We start from the raw sequence: 19650 nt of genomic DNA on the forward strand, positions 1-19650 counted from the left end.
GAAACCACCAAATTCAATCCCCAGTTTGCTCATGGCAAAACTACGGCTAAATGACGTGCCCAGGACCATACCACTCTGGAGTCAGGAATGCTCTGCTGGTGTGAGTACCAGCTAGTAACATTCACATTATCACTGGTAAGAAGCAAAGTACTGAGAATCTTAACAATCGTACAAAATAACCCATGGGCTTGACTGAGTGAGTAGCCATGACCTCAAAGCAGAGCGTTACCACGTATTTGGCATCTTTTGCTTTCTCCTCTCTGCGAGCTGGGTTCCACCAGAGCAAACGGGCCCAGCCACTGGACACGACTTGCCCATGATGGCCCAGCCACCATGCAGTCCCCTACAGGTAAAAATGCAGCTTTCAATGGAAGTCACGTATTTTGGAATGAATATTCATGTACTGCTACTATTGAAATCTGAAGTATTCATAAGCTCTGATAGTTTTGACTACAGAAAGCAGGTGTTCCAGGTTGTTTTTTTTTTTTTAACATAATCAAACAATACAAAACTTGATGAAATGCAAGGACTTCCACAAACTCAAATAAATAAACCTTTAAATCTATGTCTATGCCTGCCCTTAGCATATCACAGTATTTTAATGCTTTATTCTTGGTGCCAGCTGGTGTGTTTCAACAGAGTCCTGCACAGACCTGGCAACTCTTTAACTTCTGCATTTAGTTACACTCTCGAAATATTTAGTCTGTGAAAATAGTGCAAAGTGTTAATATTTGGAAATTGTTTAGAAATTTCTGACGTCACCAACCCAACTATAATTGCACTATTTCCAACCTTTAGTGACAAAATGAACAATCAATTTAATGAGTCTATAAAGTAACCCCCCCCCTCAATATCCAAATCATGGTATTTTATTATTTTGTGATTTTTTGCATGAAAATTAAAGCATGGTGTGATTCGAGCGAATGGTAAGCAATGCTTGTGCCAGTTCAGACACCATTTCATGATTTCATATAAAAGCAAAAGCTGATTTTAAAATTCATGTGCGGCTGTTAGCAGCATTGAAGATGTCGGTATGGAATTTTAAATGGCCATTTAGAAATGTAAAGCTAATTAATCAGTCTGTTATAAGGAAGGACTAGTTTATTCTGGATTTTCTCATGCCACTGAGATGGGATTCCTTTCTGACAGACAATACTAAAAACAAAACAAAACAAATTTTAGTAGGACTTTGAATGATGGCTGTAGCTAACTTTTATCCTGAAGATGCTTTTAGCATCCACATTGCCCAGACAAGCACAGATTTTCACCCTGTTGGAAAGGCAGCTTTTAATTCAAGAAGATGCCTTCAAAGTAAAAAGCCAGCGTGTGCAACCATCCACACAAGCATGAGTTTGGACTGTGCCATAACCTCCTTGGGATATATCCATGGTTCACAGTGATGTTTACATACTTTCAGGACATTTTGCAACCCCGATGGCTTGAGCGCATGCTTGATACCACAGTGTGATACGACGAACAGAATCCTAAATCTTCAAGGCGCCAAACAATATCAGCATGCTTACTGCACTGATAATTTACAGGTTGATTTACAGAGCACTGCAGTCACTAACAGAGAAAGAATGAATTGTGAGCTTCCATATGATGCTCAGGATTGCTGTGAAACTTTTATAGCCCACTTGCCTTTTATTCCAAAATGAATTTAAAATGTGATTTTTCATGCAATTGTTTCTTAATGTGCACTAGTAATTAATTTGCTTTAAGTTGTCTAAGATTTTCCTAACATGGTAAATAAACTAGACTCTACTGCAATTTGTACAATAGGCTGATTTATTTCCTCAAGGGTCCATTCTCACACACACAGAAATATTTCTCCTTCATAATTCAGAGGACCTCTGATGTTATGATCAACCCTCCCGCCTTTTCTCATGGCTCCAGCCAATTCTACCCAACATTTGGAAGGATTCATGAACTTCTGAGTAGACTCAGCACGTCATTGTAAAGGCACAGAAGAAGACCTCGTTACTATTCGCTGGCATCGAGGAGGGAGCAAGATGAGCGAAGGAGCCACCTTCCTGCTCTCATCTCCCTCTCACTTCTGACGTTCTGACACAACAGCCCGTGGGGAAGGTGACATGGAGGAGAGACATGCCAAACTCACAAAAGGTTACAATTTCCTTCCTCAGAATGACCTCTACAAACTGAAATGGCAATAAGCCATTTGCCAGTCCACACTCTAAGATCCCCATGACATGAAAGTGTCCAGGTCACTTCCATGCAAACAGCTACAGTACTGGGAAACATGTACGTGACACAAAAATCTGCCGTGTGTGTTTAGCATGTGCAGCTTACTATGCATTCTCTCCCTTCCACGGCTCTCCAGCTCCTCCAGAAGTCTGGATTACTGTGTTCTCTCCCCATGCTTTTCTGTGCACATACTGCTGCATTTCTTGTTTGGTCTCTCACACACCCTGTCTTGCACTCTTATTCTATGCCACTCTCTTCCTCTTTCTTTTTTTTGCCCACAACTCTGACATACTGAAATTTCTGATCCTCTAAAGACCTCTCATTTCGTTCTTCCCCCTAACCCCACCAATAACCTCCTCTCCCCGATAAAATCCTTCCTTTTTCCTATCCACACATTGCGGGAATTGCTCACTCTTTTACTGCCCACAGCTCCTGAAGGCTGTGTAGGAAAGGAGGGCAGAGACCAGCCTCTCTGGTACGGACTGTTTCTTGGTACATCACACTTTCCCCCCACAGGAGCTTCTCAACCGATATTTCTCTGGCAGGGTCACAAAGCAGGCTGACAATAGCTTTCCTCGGCTGCGCAGGAGATGCTTTGATGGTAATTGACTCTTCCCCAGGCAGAGTATCAAAGCGCGAATCAAGGCTTCCCTGGAATTTGGATTTGGTTGCCTGAGCTAGAACAATAGCAGTGAGGCTAGACAGGCTTCGTAATGGCTTCTTCTTTAACTTCTGCCTTGATTTTTTAGAGCTGCCTGTCACTTGGCATTACTACCATGCTTGCTGACCAGTGATATGTTTGTTTTCTTGCACTCCCTGCTTTTGTGCAGCTGTATTCCTCCATGGATTCCTCTAATATCTCCGCTGTAAGCTCTCTGGGGCAGGACGATTCTCCCACCATGTGCGCAGCTCAGTACAGTGGGGGCCAGAGCCTCTTCAGAGCTCTGCTAATGCGCAGCATCAAACCCTCAGGTCTGGTCCCAGAACAAGAAGGGCTGTATTGGCAAGAAATCAGACTTTTCCTTACTCCCTGTTGCCTGCCTACCGCCTTGCATCAGACAGTGCAAAAAAGGGAAGTGGGCAGGATGCGTGCAAGGAAGGAGTTGAAATGGTGCCCAAGTGAATGGAAAGTATCCAGATGGCTGTGGTAACTCACACGATGGGAGTCAAATCAAAACAAAATGAAAACAAAACCATATGCTGTGTACCCTCCGCTCTCTTGCTCTCTTTCTCTCTCTGCCTTTCTCCTGGCTGTTGCCCCAGGTCTTGCCATCAGTACGGATAATAGTGTGTTACTCAATTACGTGTATGTCATGAATAACAATAACCCCTCTTTTACATTAGAGATTAAGGATTACTATTATTCATGTAACAATGACTGTAACATGAACCACAAAATTATACTCATGTAAGGGTCAAGAAAGTGTAAGGGTCTAAAAGGGAAGTTGTATTTCTTCATAAAATCCTTCTTTTTATCTGGTACGCTGTATACTTATAAAAGAGAATATTAACTTTACATGTCTATGTTGCTATATGCTATAGAAATATCTACTCACAACCTGCTTGTATCTCAGGGGGAGTATTCAAAAGCATCATGGCAGTGGCAGCATCAATGTCAGGATCTGGAAAATCAACCAATAAATACATTATTTACAACTGGGCTAATCTTTTCGCCCCCGTTGCTAAACTATAGGTTCAATCGAATCTCTGCAGTGAAAAGGTGTAAGAGTTCATTATTCAGATGGCTCTTTGATCCCACATTGCATTCACCCCCAAACTTCCATGTGATCCCAATACTGCTGCTGAGCAGAGCACAGTGATGAACTTCACCACACCATCCTTGTGCGTGCACGATAGCACATCAGCCTCTGTTAGCCTCACGAATTCGCTGTTTAATTTTGTGACGAGTATTTAGATTTCATTACACAGGATCTGTGAAAGCAGGCACAACATCACAATTTGGAATCAGCACAACGGGATGAGTCGACAGAAGAGAGGGAAAGCGTAAGGACACACCTTCACCTGAGCAAGTACAGAAGACGATGCTTGGTCTTTTTCATTTGTCAGTAAGGATTTCAGTGATGTCTGAGAAAGTGTTGGGAGCAAAACTGCTACGATTTAGAGAGAGAGAGAAAAAAAGAAGCTAGCATTTCATTGAAGCACCAACTTACTTGCATCCTTATCCATTGTCACTTTAATATAAGCAAAAATCATCAGCCGGCTGCTGTTACTCTTAAATTGGTTTCTGAATCCATCTCCAACAGTCAGTTGACAGATGGCAAGTTATAGAGACAGAACAAAATATGATCCTTTTATAACTATATTCACTTGCTTCACACACAGCAGCACGGCTGCTATGGAAATGTGGGTAGCTATGACAACAGTAAACAACCCAAGAACGGCCACTGAATAAGCTGAAAAGAACATCTGCCCCAGCAAAGCGTCCCAGCTGCCCTGGGGCGCAACTCGCTAATCGTGCCGCGATGCCGTGTGACAGAGAAAGCCGCCTATGCCATGTCCAAATAAATGAAGTGTGCAATTGAAGCAGACATAAAAACGCACACCCTTGCCGACTGCTGCCTCCGTGCTGCTAAACTGAATGACTAATGAGTACGGGTTTGTTGTTTTTATTTTTATTTTTTTCAGCTTGTTATATTTATGCTAAATTGCATACCAAAAAATTCAATTTACTGCTAATAGCTTCGTGGCACTTTATTTTGGCTATTATGTCAGAAAATTACTTTTCACTGTTAAAAAAAAACCACCATATTTTGTACATCTATATATTTCAAATCTGTTTCCAGGAGAGTAACAGGATGTGGAGCAAAAACCTTGCAAGTTATTAACAATACAAACGGTGTAGAGAGGATTTCACCCATTAAGAATAAAAAGGGATTTTTTTACTAGTTTAAGTATGTACTATTTTGCTGTGATAACACAGCTGGAAATACAATCCTAATACGGCTAACTCTATTATTTAATTGCTAAAACAGTAAACAGCAACACTGTAGTACATGGAAAACTAAAGTCAGAGTAGCAGCAGACTACCAGTATAAAAGGTGCAAAAATACTGAGGAGCAGATGCCTGTCTGTGTCCTGGACAGCTGAGCATATTCTTTTCCAAAAGTCACCAGCAGACTCCTCAGAAAGGCAGCTTTACCGACTTACGTTAGTTTTCAACTCTGAAGATACATCAAAAGCAATATTCCTGCTGCAAGCATCTGTGCTGCAAGTGTACTCCCGAACAGTTTAACCCCTGAACGCGTGCCATTTTGCAGCACTGGGTCCAGACACCACACAGACCACACAGCAAAAGTTTCCCTTCAGTCAAACTGAAGAGGGATAATTTGCCTAAATTAAAAATAAAAGGGAAAAAAAAACCAACAACACAAAGAAGCCCAAGATAGCAACGCCAAACTAAACCAGAATTCTTCCATCCCTTTCACAACATAAAGGACAGCTAGAAGTTGAATTTACTGTCATAATTTGTACAGCCAACTTCAGCATTTGTTTATAGACCGTTCCTGGATTTTAATTTTTTGTTTTACTTTAAATAAAGTCCCACTACTTGCTAACACTGTAGCATAAAGTTAGTTTTGCTGCTGAAAGAATAAAAGGGCACAGCAGAAAAACAACAACAACAACATTTCCTATTGACTTCGGGTTTTGTTTGTGCAACAAGCTTCTGTGTTTTCAGATAAAATTGATGCAACCAGTCTATCTTGAAATGTGTATTCTTAGCCTTCGGACCACTAATGGCACCACCAGGTTTCTGTAATGACTTCATGACACTAATACGAGCTGTTTACAACACACCACTGCATCCAGAGCAGCTGCTTTCCAAAGCACACCCGTGATTCAAGCCCTTCCGCACGTGCTGTGGTGCCTAGCTATGTTTATATCGGTATGCTCCGGAGGACACCAGACAGCTCCATGAAGCCTCAGCAGAGCCAGGCACCTGTGGTGGTGTCAGCAGGACCGAGGACAAGGTGTTTTGGGTCGTCCTTCCACAGACAGAGGAGAGAGGAGGGCCTGGCTGCACAGGAGGAGGCCTCAGCCAGGTCGGAGAACGAATGCACCAGATTTGCTCAGGGAAGAAACTCGGGCACTAGCTGAGGCCGAAGACAAGGGCCAAGGCCGAAGAGAGGGGCTGAGGTCAGGCACAGCACTCAGCAGCCACAGACCATACCAAGAGGTGCAGGAGTAAAGTCCGAGGGCAAACTGAAGGGCCAGTTCATTCTCACACAGCAGTTACGCCCGCAGTCTGGAGACGCGCTTCTGAGAGGGATGCCAAGAAGACCAGAAAAGATGCGGTCATGAGGAGCAGCACTGAAGGAAGGCGAGGGCACGGTGCCCTTCCTCAGACTGCTGCTTCCCGCTCAGCCCCGACCCCCACCAGTGCCCTCAAGCCACCAGCCCCTTCCCCACAGGTGGGGTCTCCATGAAGTCCCTTCCAGGCCGACCATCCTGCTTCTAGTAGCAAGGGCTGCCCTCGGGGGGCACCCTGACCAGCACGGTGACGAGGGTCCCTCTCTGCATTGCTGAAGCCCTGGATTTCCTAGCTGACTTCCCTACCCCACCTGAAATGTCTGGGATCAGCACGAAGGCTTTTGAAGTTATTAACAGTGGGTGGTGAGTGAAAAATGATTGCAGGAACAGCTTTCCCTAGGAAACCGGGTTAAAAATAACTACATCCAAAGTTTTGGAGTTTAGAAAATTAAATAAATATTTAAATGAATGCATTTGGGTTTCTTTTTGCTAATTAAAATAAGTGGAGAGACGACTCGGTACACAAACTGCGTTTTCACTTTTTGCTAGTGGCAAACAGAAGAGGCCCAACTTTCCCAGTGAAAAAGGGAAGTAAAGAACAAAGAAGAAGGACTGGGGATGTTTTATGAAGAATGAAGAGTCAAAGTCTCAAACAGGCAACATCAGATAGTGACAAAAATATAGTGACAAAAATTTGCCAGCAGCCACATCCTCCCTAACAGACAACTGCTGTCTCATCTCCTCAGTGCTTCGCGCTACACCCTGAAGTTTCAGAGCTCGGTGCCCCATCCCCAACGTGCCCTTTACAGGCTATCAGAAAGAACCTGGAAGAAACCTTAAGCACTTACATGAACTCGTAAGGCATGAAAGCATACATCCCAAGGCGGTTCAAAGCCAACGTGGTGCAGGAACTCCGATACAGATGTAATACCCCCACTAGCAGTGGAAGCCTAGCATTACTTTTGCTAGCATTGCTTTCAAAGACAAAGCTTCCTTTGATGAAGACAACATCAAAAACGGGTAAGACACAAACCTCATAGCAAGTGCATTTGTTGCATTTTAGGTTCAAGGCCCTATTTGGCGAGGTGTTGAAAAGTGAACACCAAACCTGTAAGCAGCATGCAGTTCTTTTTACTGAGGAAAATGCATCACTTCGTGGAATTACGATCCAGTGCATGTTGTCAAGAGGTGTTTTGAGCCAAATCTACACATTACCTGTAAAGATTAGAATCTGTCCTGCACTGACATGAGTGGCAAAATAGTAGGCCTGAATTATTTTGGCACGAGGTTATATAAAAACATCCAGCAACACAGAGGATAACCTTTGGGTAACAGACTGTTTATTCTGGAATTGACAAAAAATAATTAAAAACAAATAGGGTACCTGAGAAAGTTGGATGTGACAGCTGTCCATCTATTATGTTTGTGATCTCTGATTTGAGTTCATTTCATAGAGAGAGGAAGTGTTTTATAAGAATTAATATGATTTTCATTATTTGGTGTTTTTTTATTTCAAGCTTTTATCTGATTTCACTGAATGCTTCAAATCCAGCCCCTTCCAACTAAGCCACAATAAAAATTAGAGTAACACGGTCCCTCTTGATTTTGCTAGAAGGTATTTATTTTTACAGCTATACTATATGGTTTTAAAGAAAATAGCAGTTAAGGCAATTCAAAGCAACCACGACCTGAATTTTCAAGCACAGATGCCTACTGAGAGACACTTAAGATGCATATTTAGGTAGTACTAAAATGTTACTGCCAACTGATGTAAAAAATACAGTTAGTAAACAAACTGCACCATCTGTACACCGCAACCATTGCCATGTTATCTCATCAGGAAGGAATTTATAAGATCTTCTTTTAATTTAAGGTTACTATATCTAAAATAGAACTATTTTTGTAAAGAATTTCACTTCACCGTTCAGTATTGTAGCTTTCAACCCCTTCTGTTTCTGCAACAGCATCCTCCACTGCTTTTTTTCAATTCAAATCCTCTACTCTAGCTGGCATGCATAATAGTTACAGCCACTCTATTCAGAATATAAAAGTCCAGTTTATTCCTTTTCTACAAGATCAGTCTCTTTATTCCCTGCCTCAATTCCTAGTACAGCCCACTCCTATACCTTTTTTTGTGGTCTGATTCTTTGATATTTTCAGTTTTCACCGGCAGGAAAATGTTGCAACAGCAACACTGTCTCCCACCTTTTACCTTCGGGCTTATTAAATTGCAGCAGAGTGAAAAGCAGCTTGGCTCTATTAAACTTGTCTGTTAATAGATGTGCCTATTCCCTTCCCACATCATGATGGTTAACCTTGGTATTAGTCAGGTTAGGTCAAAGATATGGAGATAATTAATAGGGTGAAGGCTTTTTATATATATATAAATTTTTATATATATATATTTTCTCCGGACACCCAGTGCCCTGAGCTGGTGGAAGGGGATGGGGAGCAGGATGTGGCCTTCGCTATCCATGAGGAAATGGTTGGCGACCTGCTACGGAGCTTGGATGTGCGCAAGTCGATGGGGCCGGATGGGATCCACCCAAGGGTACTGAGAGAACTGGCGGAGGAGCTGGCCGAGCCGCTTTCCATCATTTCTCGGCAGTCCTGGCTATCGGGGGAGGTCCCGGTTGACTGGCGGCTAGCCAATGTGACGCCCATCTATAAGAAGGGCCGGAGGGCAGACCCGGGGAACTATAGGCCTGTCAGTTTGACCTCAGTGCCGGGGAAGCTCATGGAGCAGATTATCTTGAGGGTCATCACGCGGCACTTGCAGGGCAAGCAGGCGATCAGGCCCAGTCAGCATGGGTTTATGAAAGGCAGGTCCTGCTTGACGAACCTGATCTCCTTCTATGACCAAGTGACGCGCTTGGTGGATGAGGGAAAGGCTGTGGATGCGGTTTACCTTGACCTCAGTAAGGCTTTTGACACCGTTCCCCACAACATTCTCCTCGAGAAACTGGCTGCTCGGGGCTTGGACTGGCATACGCTTCGCTGGGTTAGAAACTGGCTGGATGGCCGGGCCCAGAGAGTTGTGGTGAATGGAGTCAAATCTGGTTGGAGGCCGGTCACTAGTGGAGTCCCCCAGGGCTCGGTACTGGGGCCGGTCCTCTTTAATATCTTTATCGATGATCTGGATGAGGGCGTCCAGTGCACCCTCAGTAAGTTTGCAGACGACACCAAGCTAAGTGCGTGTGTCGATCTGCTCGAGGGCAGGAAGGCTCTGCAGGAGGATCTGGATAGGCTGGAGCGATGGGCTGAGGTCAACTGCATGAAGTTCAACAAGGCCAAGTGCCGGGTCCTGCACCTGGGCTGCAACAACCCCAAGCAGAGCTACAGGCTGGGAGATGAGTGGCTGGAAAGCTGCCTGGCCGAGAAGGACCTGGAGTATTGGTGGATAGTCGGCTGAATATGAGCCAGCAGTGTGCCCAGGTGGCCAAGAAGGCCAACAGCATCCTGGCCTGTATAAGAAGCAGTGTGGCCAGCAGGTCGAGGGAAGTGATTGTGCCCCTGTACTCGGCTCTGGTGAGGCCGCACCTTGAGTACTGTGTTCAGTTTTGGGCCCCTCGCTACAGGAAGGACATGGACGTGCTCGAGCGAGTCCAGAGAAGGGCGACCAAGCTGGTGAGGGGTCTGGAGAACAAGTCTTACGAGGAGCGGCTGAGGGAGCTGGGCTTGTTCAGCCTGGAGAAGAGGAGGCTCAGGGGCGACCTCATCGCTCTCTACAGTTACCTTAAAGGAGGCTGTAGAGAGGTGGGGGTTGGTCTATTCTCCCACGTGCCTGGTGACAGGACGAGGGGGAATGGGCTAAAGTTGCGACAGGGGAGTTTTAGGTTGGATGTTAGGAAGTACTTCTTTACCGAAAGGGTTATTAAGCATTGGAACGGGCTGCCCAGGGAGGTGGTGGAGTCACCATCCCTGGAGGTCTTTAAAAGACGTTTAGATGTAGAGCTTAGCGATATGGTTTAGTGGAGTACTTAGTGTTAGGTCGGAGGTTGGACTCGATGATCTTGAGGTCTCTTCCAACCTAGAGAAATCTGTGAATCTGTGAATATATATTTATATTTCTGATTTTTTATTTATTTTGCTTAATGACAGAATAAGAACTTAGTTATTAAAATAGAACAGCACAGTACAAGATAGATAGAAAGAAATACCTGAAGAGAACTGTAAATACAGTAACTGTAAATCTCCTTGGTGTAGGATGCCATTGAGTCCACTTCTGTGTTATTTAAATAAGGTTAAGCAGCACTCTTATAACAGAGTACTTGTGGCAGCATACTGTAAAACAATAGGATTCAGAACCAAGAGCTTGGGAAGAAACATGAAATTATATTCATACCTCAACAACAGTGCACGAAAAGAGCAAGAACAGGAATTGTGAAAGCTTACAGTAGAGGCCAGGAGGAAGTTATTTCACTAGTAATGCAAAACTGGTCTGGCAGTTAGTGGTTCTCCCTCTCCTTTGAAAGGATCTAGTATGAAGCACAGAAGACAAAAGGTATGGGTCTAAATGAACCATTATTTTTTCCTGTTTTAAGTTCATTTCTGGCACTGCCAAGTAAGCTACTACATAAAGAAACCTGAGAAGACAGATAAAGTCCAATTTTAAACAATACAGCGCATTTAAAACAGAAACCTTCTTCCTGCTCCTCTATTTTGTTGAATTTATATCATCACAGATCTACTGAGGCAATTTCCATTTTCTAACAATACCATTTTATCAGCTGAAAAACTTTACAAACAGTTACCACATATATTCTCATTAAAAACACTAGTTTAGTATAAAGAAAGATACGAGAAAGAGTTAAAGGTCTTACAAATGCCCAAATTCAGCAAAAGGTTCATCTATCGCTTTGAAAGCTGTATGAAAGCAAAACACATCATCATAACTTTTCATCTCTGCACTAAAGATTAAGATCAATTAACTGCTAAAAGAAAGACTAACAACACTGATACGTATATTACCAGTGCAAGATAAACATCTTCTTAGAGACAGCTGACTATGGAGATATGAGAAATACATTTTCTATATAAAAATGGCACATTACAATACATCCTCTGCTTAAAAACAGGAGAGATGTTTGCTTTGTTTTTATTTCTTTAATTTTAAAAGCACTTTTCCTTTTGCTGTGCATTACTGCAAGCTTCTTTTTCTACACTGAAGGATGTGAAAGTAAAATCTACCCATTGCAAAGGCAACAGTAAAGACTTAGTTGACTCCATGCGGCCTGTGCAGCTGGTGGGACTGAAGAGAAAACATCAGCTGGAGAAAGCACTAGCCATGAGCCTAGCACAGAAGAGAAGAGAAACAATTTGCTGTTCCATCATGTACTTACCTAATTCGTGATCAGGAATTTCAACCATCTTCTTAACTGATTGCTGCAGCCTCAGCTTCTACAGTAGAATACGGGATTGTGAGGGCTTCCAGCTCCTTGCAGCCTTACAGGTTGCACACACATTTTTTTTTCATCAAAGGATACACACACACGCACACTCTTTGTCCCCAGTTATACAGATGTGTTATCTCTAACTGGGACATCAAAGTGATCAGTGCTCGAGCTTTCATAATGTCCCTGCTGCTAACAATGTTTTTTTCTTCCAGCAAAGCTGGAAGACAGATGGCAGGAAGAAGCCCTCTACAGAACTCAGACCATTTAAAACCAAATAAACCATACCTTACTGTCACAGACAAGTGTTTTTTGTAAGCACCCATTTTCCTCTCATGCTATTTCAAAATCACGTCCGTCCCAAGCCAGCCACTGACCTTGAGAACCGCTCATGCCTTCCAGCCCTGCAAGTGCAAGGCATGCCGGCTGGGAAAGAACCGCCACTTCTTGCACAGCTGGAGAGACCCTCAGGGAAATGCTTGTGAACTCCCTCCCCCCCCTCAGCCAACAGTTGTGCAGGAAAAGGTGGCTTTTGGGTACTTCTCAGCAAGGCACGTCTGCAGGAGGGCTTCACCCAAGCATCCCACCTACTGGAATCATGAGGGTGCAACCCATGAACACAGCAGAAGAGGCAGATATAAATTCCACATGGGATTCAGGATCCACTGAGCAAACAGAAAAACATCAAATCAACACGAAAACAACAATGAGAAAGGTTTTGCAGTGATTTGAAGGAAAAAAAATGCTACTAATGATGAGGAAAGGGGTCAGACATGTGACACTGTCAGCGAAAGGACTGAATATATTGTAACTAGGGAGCCAAATGCGCCAAAAACAACAGCAAAATGATGAAAAAAACCCAACAGCTAAAATAGCGGTGTGCTAATAAAGCGGGCAGACTGACAATAAAAGAGGAACTCAAGGTACTAGTGTTGTTACAGGAAAATTCACAAACAGGGTGGAATAGCAATTACTATTGAAACAGGTGTCAAAAGGTCTGCGCTTTTCAGGGAAAAGAAATGCAGGTTTTATACGGTAGGATACTGTCATGCAATAATGAAACTGCAGACTTCTGAAAAAAAACAGAAGAAAATGGGAAACATTGAGATTAAAATCAGGCTGTTGCAAGATGGTCAAAGAAGTTTTCTAAGAGAGTGACGCTGGGCCTACTCTTGACTTTTTGCACCAGATCTAGATGTGGATAGAGCTCTGCATCATTAACGAAATGGGAATTATGTCAGCACGGGAGACTAACTCCTCAGTACAGAGTAGAGAACAAATGCTATTAGCAATGGTAAGGCCAGTTATTCCTGAATGTGACAGCTGACAAGTTTCTTTATCCATGTTGCTGAATGAACAAGAATAGATTCTTTTCTGCTCATTTTCTTAGGTAATAAGGACAACTTTGGAACAAGGGACCACAAATTGATTCAGCTTATATTAAGTGGGAAGAATAACAGCGAGCCTAATTTTGCTGCACAGCTATGATTGCAAGAGAAAGTTTTGCTGAAGTAAAAATGGCTCCTCTGGAACCTCTGGAAGACACTGGCTGAGGAACCCTCAGCGTGGAGGAGATCTGCAATTTCCGAAAGTCAGTGTACAAAGACCTTGCTCAAACTTGTATCCTGAAAAAAGTTGGCAAGATTCATTCATTCAAAAAAAAGAAAAAAAAAAAAAGCTGGACAACTGAAGTGACTTGGAAACCGACTTGAGGAGAGAAAATAGAGCTTGGCTTCCTTCCTTACCTAAGCAAAACAAGCAGAAAAAAAGTAAGGCTCTATCAATACAATGAGGTGAACAAGGAATGCAGGGGGAGGAAGCTAGGAAGAAGAAAAACTATTAAGTTTAAAGATAACATCAGTGAAGCAACTTCAGTGCTGAAGAGAAACTGATAATTGGAACGTTTCTAGACATCAGAGCAATGACATTCTGGAAAACTCTTCTAATGTGAGCTTGAACAAGGTAAAAAGATTGAATGTGAGCTTTCATAAGTATTTATGCAGTGATAGGGCTTAGAGTGTGACCCAGGGAACGGGACTCACCAAAAGCAGCCTTCCAGAAAGTGCTTCTCTACAGCACCTCAGCCGTGACACTACGAAGGAAAGCCAGCGAGCAAGCTGTGTGAGATCTGGCTTCCAACAGGTCTCACCTCTCCCACTGTGCACCCATGCCTGCAGAAAAGCTTCTGTGCAGACTCTCTCGCCTTCTCTCTTCTGCTTTCCTCAGCAGGGCAGTGGAGCAGGTCCAGGCAGGAGGTGCTGGGAGGTGCCAGCAGGCACAGCCTCGTATGCAGGGGACGTGGAGAATCGAAGGTTTGGCTCGGTGACCTGCAGCTTAGGTAAGTCTGCGCAGAGTGGCTTCTTCAAGAACCTAAGAAAGGCTGGGAAAATTGGCTGCAAGCCCAGGAGTTCCCTCTCTGGTATACACTGTGCAGGCCTGGGCTACGAGGTGTGGATGCAGACAGCTAGAATTGCCACCAGAAGTATGTTTAAAATAGCACACAACAATAAGCAGAACCGACAAGCAGGTACACAGAGGGGTGGGCGTGCAGTCTGCCTGGGCTCAACTCACAGAATCGTGAATCCAACCCAGGTTTGCCCTCTAGCTCTAGATTAGATGTCTTTTCTTATTTTTTTTTCCCCCGGGGAGGGTTAAGAGAGGATAAACGGAGGTTAGTTAGCGCTAGTTCTTGAGAAGTGTCACACCTTAGAGAGCCGATCACTTTCTGTTTGTAGAATCTATGTCCAAGACAGGCACAGTATAAATAAATCAAATCCTAGTCAGTACCATTTACTTCCCTTCTTCCTCAGATTATGATCAATGAGCGGCCATGACTGTGACTCAATCAATAAATAAATACATCAAATTACTAGTTCTGAAAAATGATTACTAAACACACTGAAAACCCTGCTTGGGTAACTCTTTCTCCCTTGTGATTGTTTTCAAGTGTATCCCCATTAAAGACCAACAGGACTAGACATCCAGCCACACCGAAGCAGACTAAGGCCGATTTTCCACTAGAGCACTTGACAATCGATAGCTTGCACTGCTGCAAGCCAGCCCCAGCCCGCGTGTGCAGACACTACAGACTCGCACAGGTCCCCGGTGACGACTGCGCGCTCCCTGCAGGGAGCCATGTCCAACACGGCTCCAACAAGCTGCTCGTCTGCCCCTCAGAGGTAAATCGATGGAGGAGGGAAGGCAGTCCCAGCAGCAATGCCATCCTCTGACAAAACCGCTTCCACTCTTCCTGCGATACTTGCTCTTCTACAACTCGTCCATTTTGAAATAAAGGGAATAAGAGAAGAGCGGGAACCTGGTGTTTAGGACCTCTTAACGTTTTTGGCTGCATACCCAGGGGAGTTCAGGGAAGAAATGCAGATCAATGGGAAGACAAATGTGTTTCCTGACAATAATTTTGAAGAATTATTGTCATGAAACATGAAAACAAAGCCTTTGAAGATATCGACATCTCTGTTGTTGCAATATGATGTAATATAACCAATGAATTAGCAGCAGTATTATTTTCTAATTCCAACAGTGAATATTCTGACACCATATTAGCCTTTTTTTAATGAAAGCTCCTACTGAAAGCAACGCACTGAACACAGGCTGGCTGAACAGTGAAGAGACTTTAGGAGTGCAATTAGTCAGCCTTATGTAGGGCTTTAACTTATCTTAATTAGCATACATAATAATAGTTTTTATTCGAAACAACTGCAACACATTTTGTTCAGACTAAACATTACAGCGTAGTTACTCGTTTTTTGTGTTTCTTACTTTCAGTACTTCGTAGATTAGGTTTTGTAGAAGATGCACTACAAACCTGAAAAAACTATAAAACTTGCTTTCGCTTGTATTTTTAATTCAGTTGCTTGTGCATCTTGTATCTTCCAGTAAACACTTTGCTAATGCAAAGATCTAGTACCATCTGTGCTATACAATATCAAACACGTAAGTGAAAATTGGCTTTGCTGGAATACTTTATGTAAACATTTCAAAACTAGAGGAAATAAGAAACGCTATGAACCAAACCGTTGTGAGAGAAGAATTCACTTGAGTCACTAGAGAGATGCGAGGCATGGCTTTGCATCTAAGTTGCATTTACAGGCCCTGGGATGGTTCCAGCAGGCCAAACTGCTACCAAGGAGCTCCTTTCTAACCAAAGGGGTTGAAACAACCTTCTACTGATCACTGAGAAGGGGAGGCACATGAGCCCACTTCTGCCAGCCGCCGGTTTGCTGTGAATGGTCCTGCTCAAACTCCTTGGGCTTTCTGAACTGCTGCTAGCTGACAGGCGAGGCTGTCAGAGGGGTAAGTAATGGGCAGAAAACAACACAAAGTCCTTTGCAAGCTTTCAGATCTTCAGTGGAGAGACGTAAAGCGTATTTACTTCACAAAATGGAGTGGGTAAGCTAAGGGGCCTTACTTCACAAAATGGGTAAGCTAAGGGGCTCTTGTCCCGTTCTCTTTGTATAAAGAATGGAGAACCAAACTGACCACGTACACTGGCTGTGCCTGAAAAAAGGTGCTGGATGTTTAAAAAAACACACCTGAAATGAAGCTTTATCCAAATAGTAGCAAGAGCTGTGCCTGTAATCGAGGAACGCACTCAGATGTGTATATGAGCCAGAGGAGGAGCAGTCCCTGTGGAAGAGGAGCGCAGTGCCAGCATCCTGCAGGGCCGAACCTGGGACTGGAACAGCTGTGCAGCTTAGCTACAGCTCAGGACAGTTTTGTAAAATATTAGAGCTTCATTAACAAGAGTCACAAATGTGTTTCTGCACCATTCTCATGAGAATACAGCAAGGCTGGAGAGGAAACAACCGCTTAAATTGTACTAGGTCTCATTACCACTGCAGCTCTACCACGTAGCCCCTGACCTGGGCTGGAGGGACGGCCACTGCCACAGCACAGCGGGTGGGTGACGAGAGCTGCTACGAAGAAAGAGGCAATTTTCTTTTAGCAAATATCAAGTCTTCTCATCGATATTATTTTTACAACTGAACAGGAAAATGCCCTGCTCCAAAATTTTTGTACTCCAAAATTTCAGCAAATTTCAGTGAGGCCGTGGTTTATTGATTTAGCCATAGATCTCTGTAATGTCTGTCGGTAGTATAGCATACAAGTACCTCTGGCCTTTTAGAGAGTTCTTCACATACATACAAGTAAACAGTTCACAGCAACTTCAACTTAAATTTACTAGCATGATCGCTGTGTCAATGCGTGTGTTTGTGAGAGCAAAGCACTGTCTGAGGAAATAAACCTTAATAAAGTTTGGCAATCGTACTGATTAAATCAAAATAAACCAGAACACATTCATCTTGCCCCGCTCCCCATCTCTGCGTCTCTGAACACCGACCTTCACTGATCACCTGCCCTCTCAAAGGAGAGCCACATGGACTCAGTAATGACCAACATAAAAGGCTCCCTGGACTCATCTCCCAACCCTTCCACAACCAGAAGATGCAAAGTGTCTATGTACCCCAGCATCTCATAGAAGATCGCCCTCCCCACTGTTCATCTTCCTGTTTCTCTTCTTTTTGTGTCCAGTAGGGGGTAGAAAAATCTTAAAGTATATGGCTGGCAGACCTCAAAAAAAGCATACTCAAAAAGAAAAAAGCTTCTATTTATTTTTCGTTTTAATTTCATCATTTATAAGCAAACATCTGTCTTGCACACAGTCAAGAATAGAACTGAAAACCTTATGGGGATTCTCTTCTCTTCCTTCCCATAGCACATTCCCGATGCCCTGGTTTGAAAATCATTTTTCATAAATCTAGCGCAACACTTCATCTGCTACAAGAAACATGCTAATGGCGTGCATTATAGTCTTTGTAGAACCTTAGTTATAAAAGCCACTAATATCCTTGCATTGGTAATATACCAATGAAAATACTTCTATTTCATGCAAAATTGTCAGTGAAATTCCAGTAAAACCAGAGACCTGGGAGTTATAGGTAACCAAGGTAGGTAACCAAGTGCTAGATTTCACAATAACACAGTAACAGAAAACAGTATAAAGCCTTAAAATGGCTAGAGGTAAGTTGTCTCTCTCCCTTGTTTCACAGACCAACCAGGGGCAGCTATTGTCAGATCAACAATCAGCGTCACTGGACTTGATGCTGGCCGGGAAGGGCCTCCTTTCTCAGGGATACATCTAGGCACCTACCTTCATTTCAGTTTCAAGGCAAAATATTGGCAAACACATTTGAGGTTTATTTCCGTGTCATTATTGGACATTTTGGAAGAAGTGTGGGGATGTATTTGCAGTTTATTTATAAAGTTAGTTTTAGAAGTGGGAAAACTTCCTTTTCTTCTCCTCCTGTCTCAGACAGAAACATCAAATCTGGTCCGGTCCTCAATCATGATAATGTAACACAGCTTGCTTAGGACTTTTACTGATGGGACTGCTTTGAGATTGCTAGAAAGGATGCTGATGAGTATTAACTATGATGTCTGTCATTTTGTATCTCTGGGTAATCCTACAGTTCTAGCATTATAATAGCAGAGTGCCTCTCAAGAATTTAAACACAGAAATTCCCCTTTCTCATTCCAAACTTTCAGATTAAGTAGTTTGATTAGGAGTATATGTGTACAAAGAAAGACAGGACAGACAGATGTGCATGTACAAGGTAATGGAGAAAAAGGGCAAAAGGTAGAAAAATGAATTTTGTAGCAAAACCTCAAGTAAAACTCTGACTTGGCACGTATCCAATGTAAAATCCACCTTTTATGGCCTTCAAAGTCAAGGCAGCAATTGGATGTAATTGCTGATGGAGGTCACAATTTTTCAGGGACAAAACTGGAAGAAATCTCTTGGAAAGCTTTGACTAGGCTTTCCAGGCTGGAAAGTTAAGTAGATACAGTCACAAGAAGCTCTATACATCACAGAAGGGAATTTTCTTTTAAAATCAGCAGAAAGATTCTCTCCGAGTAGCAAATTTTCGGATGTACTAACAAGTTATGTGAGAGTTTACATTTTAGACCAGAAGAGAGGTTGAAAGTCCACTGGTACAGATGGATGACAGCAGATACTTCTTGCTGGTGTAGTAAAATGGCGAATCAGGATCTCTGAAAAACTGACAGGTCCCCAGAGCAGAGGCAGAAACAACTGGTCTGCTGCAGGAATGACATTGCTTTGTGGCTGTCCCATCTTCTCCACTGCCCACTTTTGTCTCTTGCTCACAGAAACTTGGATTTCCTAACACAGACCAAAGCACAGATCTGAAAGAGCTGAAGGCTCTGTGCCATGTTGGCTGATGCCATCACCTCCACGAGAAGAGACACACAAATCTTACATCTCCACAGTGCCACCAGCTGACCAAATCCAGAGGAAGCTCCTCGCTGACCCTGCATGGTTATTTGGTCTTCCCTAATTTTGCCTATTTTCACATGTTCTTAACACGCTAAACCTCATCTTGCTTTACAAATCTGGCTAGGGAAGAGCAGTTGACTGTAATCACCTCCGAATTTCACAAGCTGGCCAAATGTTTTTCCTTTCCGATGCCCTAAATGTATTGACAGCTGTTGTCATTAGTGACTTCCCCTGCTCACCCTGCAGAACAAAACTGAAAACAAGTTACTAGTCAAAAGCTTTCCTAATTCTTAAAATATGATTCCCTTCCAATTTTCCTTTCCGTCTTCCTGTTCCTCTTTGTCACACGTTAGTCCTCCCAACACTTTTTTTGTCCTTTTTCTATGTGGTGCCTGTCGCCATGGCACCAAATCTCCTCACCACTGCCAGCTCCAGCCCCAGGCCTGCCCAGACACAGCCATCACT

The 19650-nt window shown here is 43.3% G+C and overlaps 1 protein-coding gene across 10 annotated transcripts in view; it reads right to left on the bottom strand.

Annotated features, from left to right (window-relative positions):
* Positions 1 to 19650, bottom strand: part of FOXN3 (forkhead box N3) — a 202043-nt gene that overhangs the window by 25722 nt on the left and 156671 nt on the right. For 6 of the 10 annotated variants that reach the window (XM_066998246.1, XM_013182425.3, XM_013182417.3 and 3 more), the window contains exon 5: positions 3762 to 3827. The exons of 2 other annotated variants lie outside the window; for them this stretch is intronic. In XM_066998246.1, coding sequence (XP_066854347.1) covers positions 3762 to 3827 — 66 coding nt within the window. The remainder of the gene's footprint in view (positions 1 to 3761; positions 3828 to 19650) is intronic. 2 more of the 10 variants (XM_066998247.1, XM_066998249.1) reach the window with 1 other exon arrangement.

The sequence above is a fragment of the Anser cygnoides genome, chromosome 5, assembly GCF_040182565.1.
Source record: "Anser cygnoides isolate HZ-2024a breed goose chromosome 5, Taihu_goose_T2T_genome, whole genome shotgun sequence".
Classification (NCBI taxonomy): Eukaryota; Metazoa; Chordata; class Aves; order Anseriformes; family Anatidae; genus Anser; species Anser cygnoides.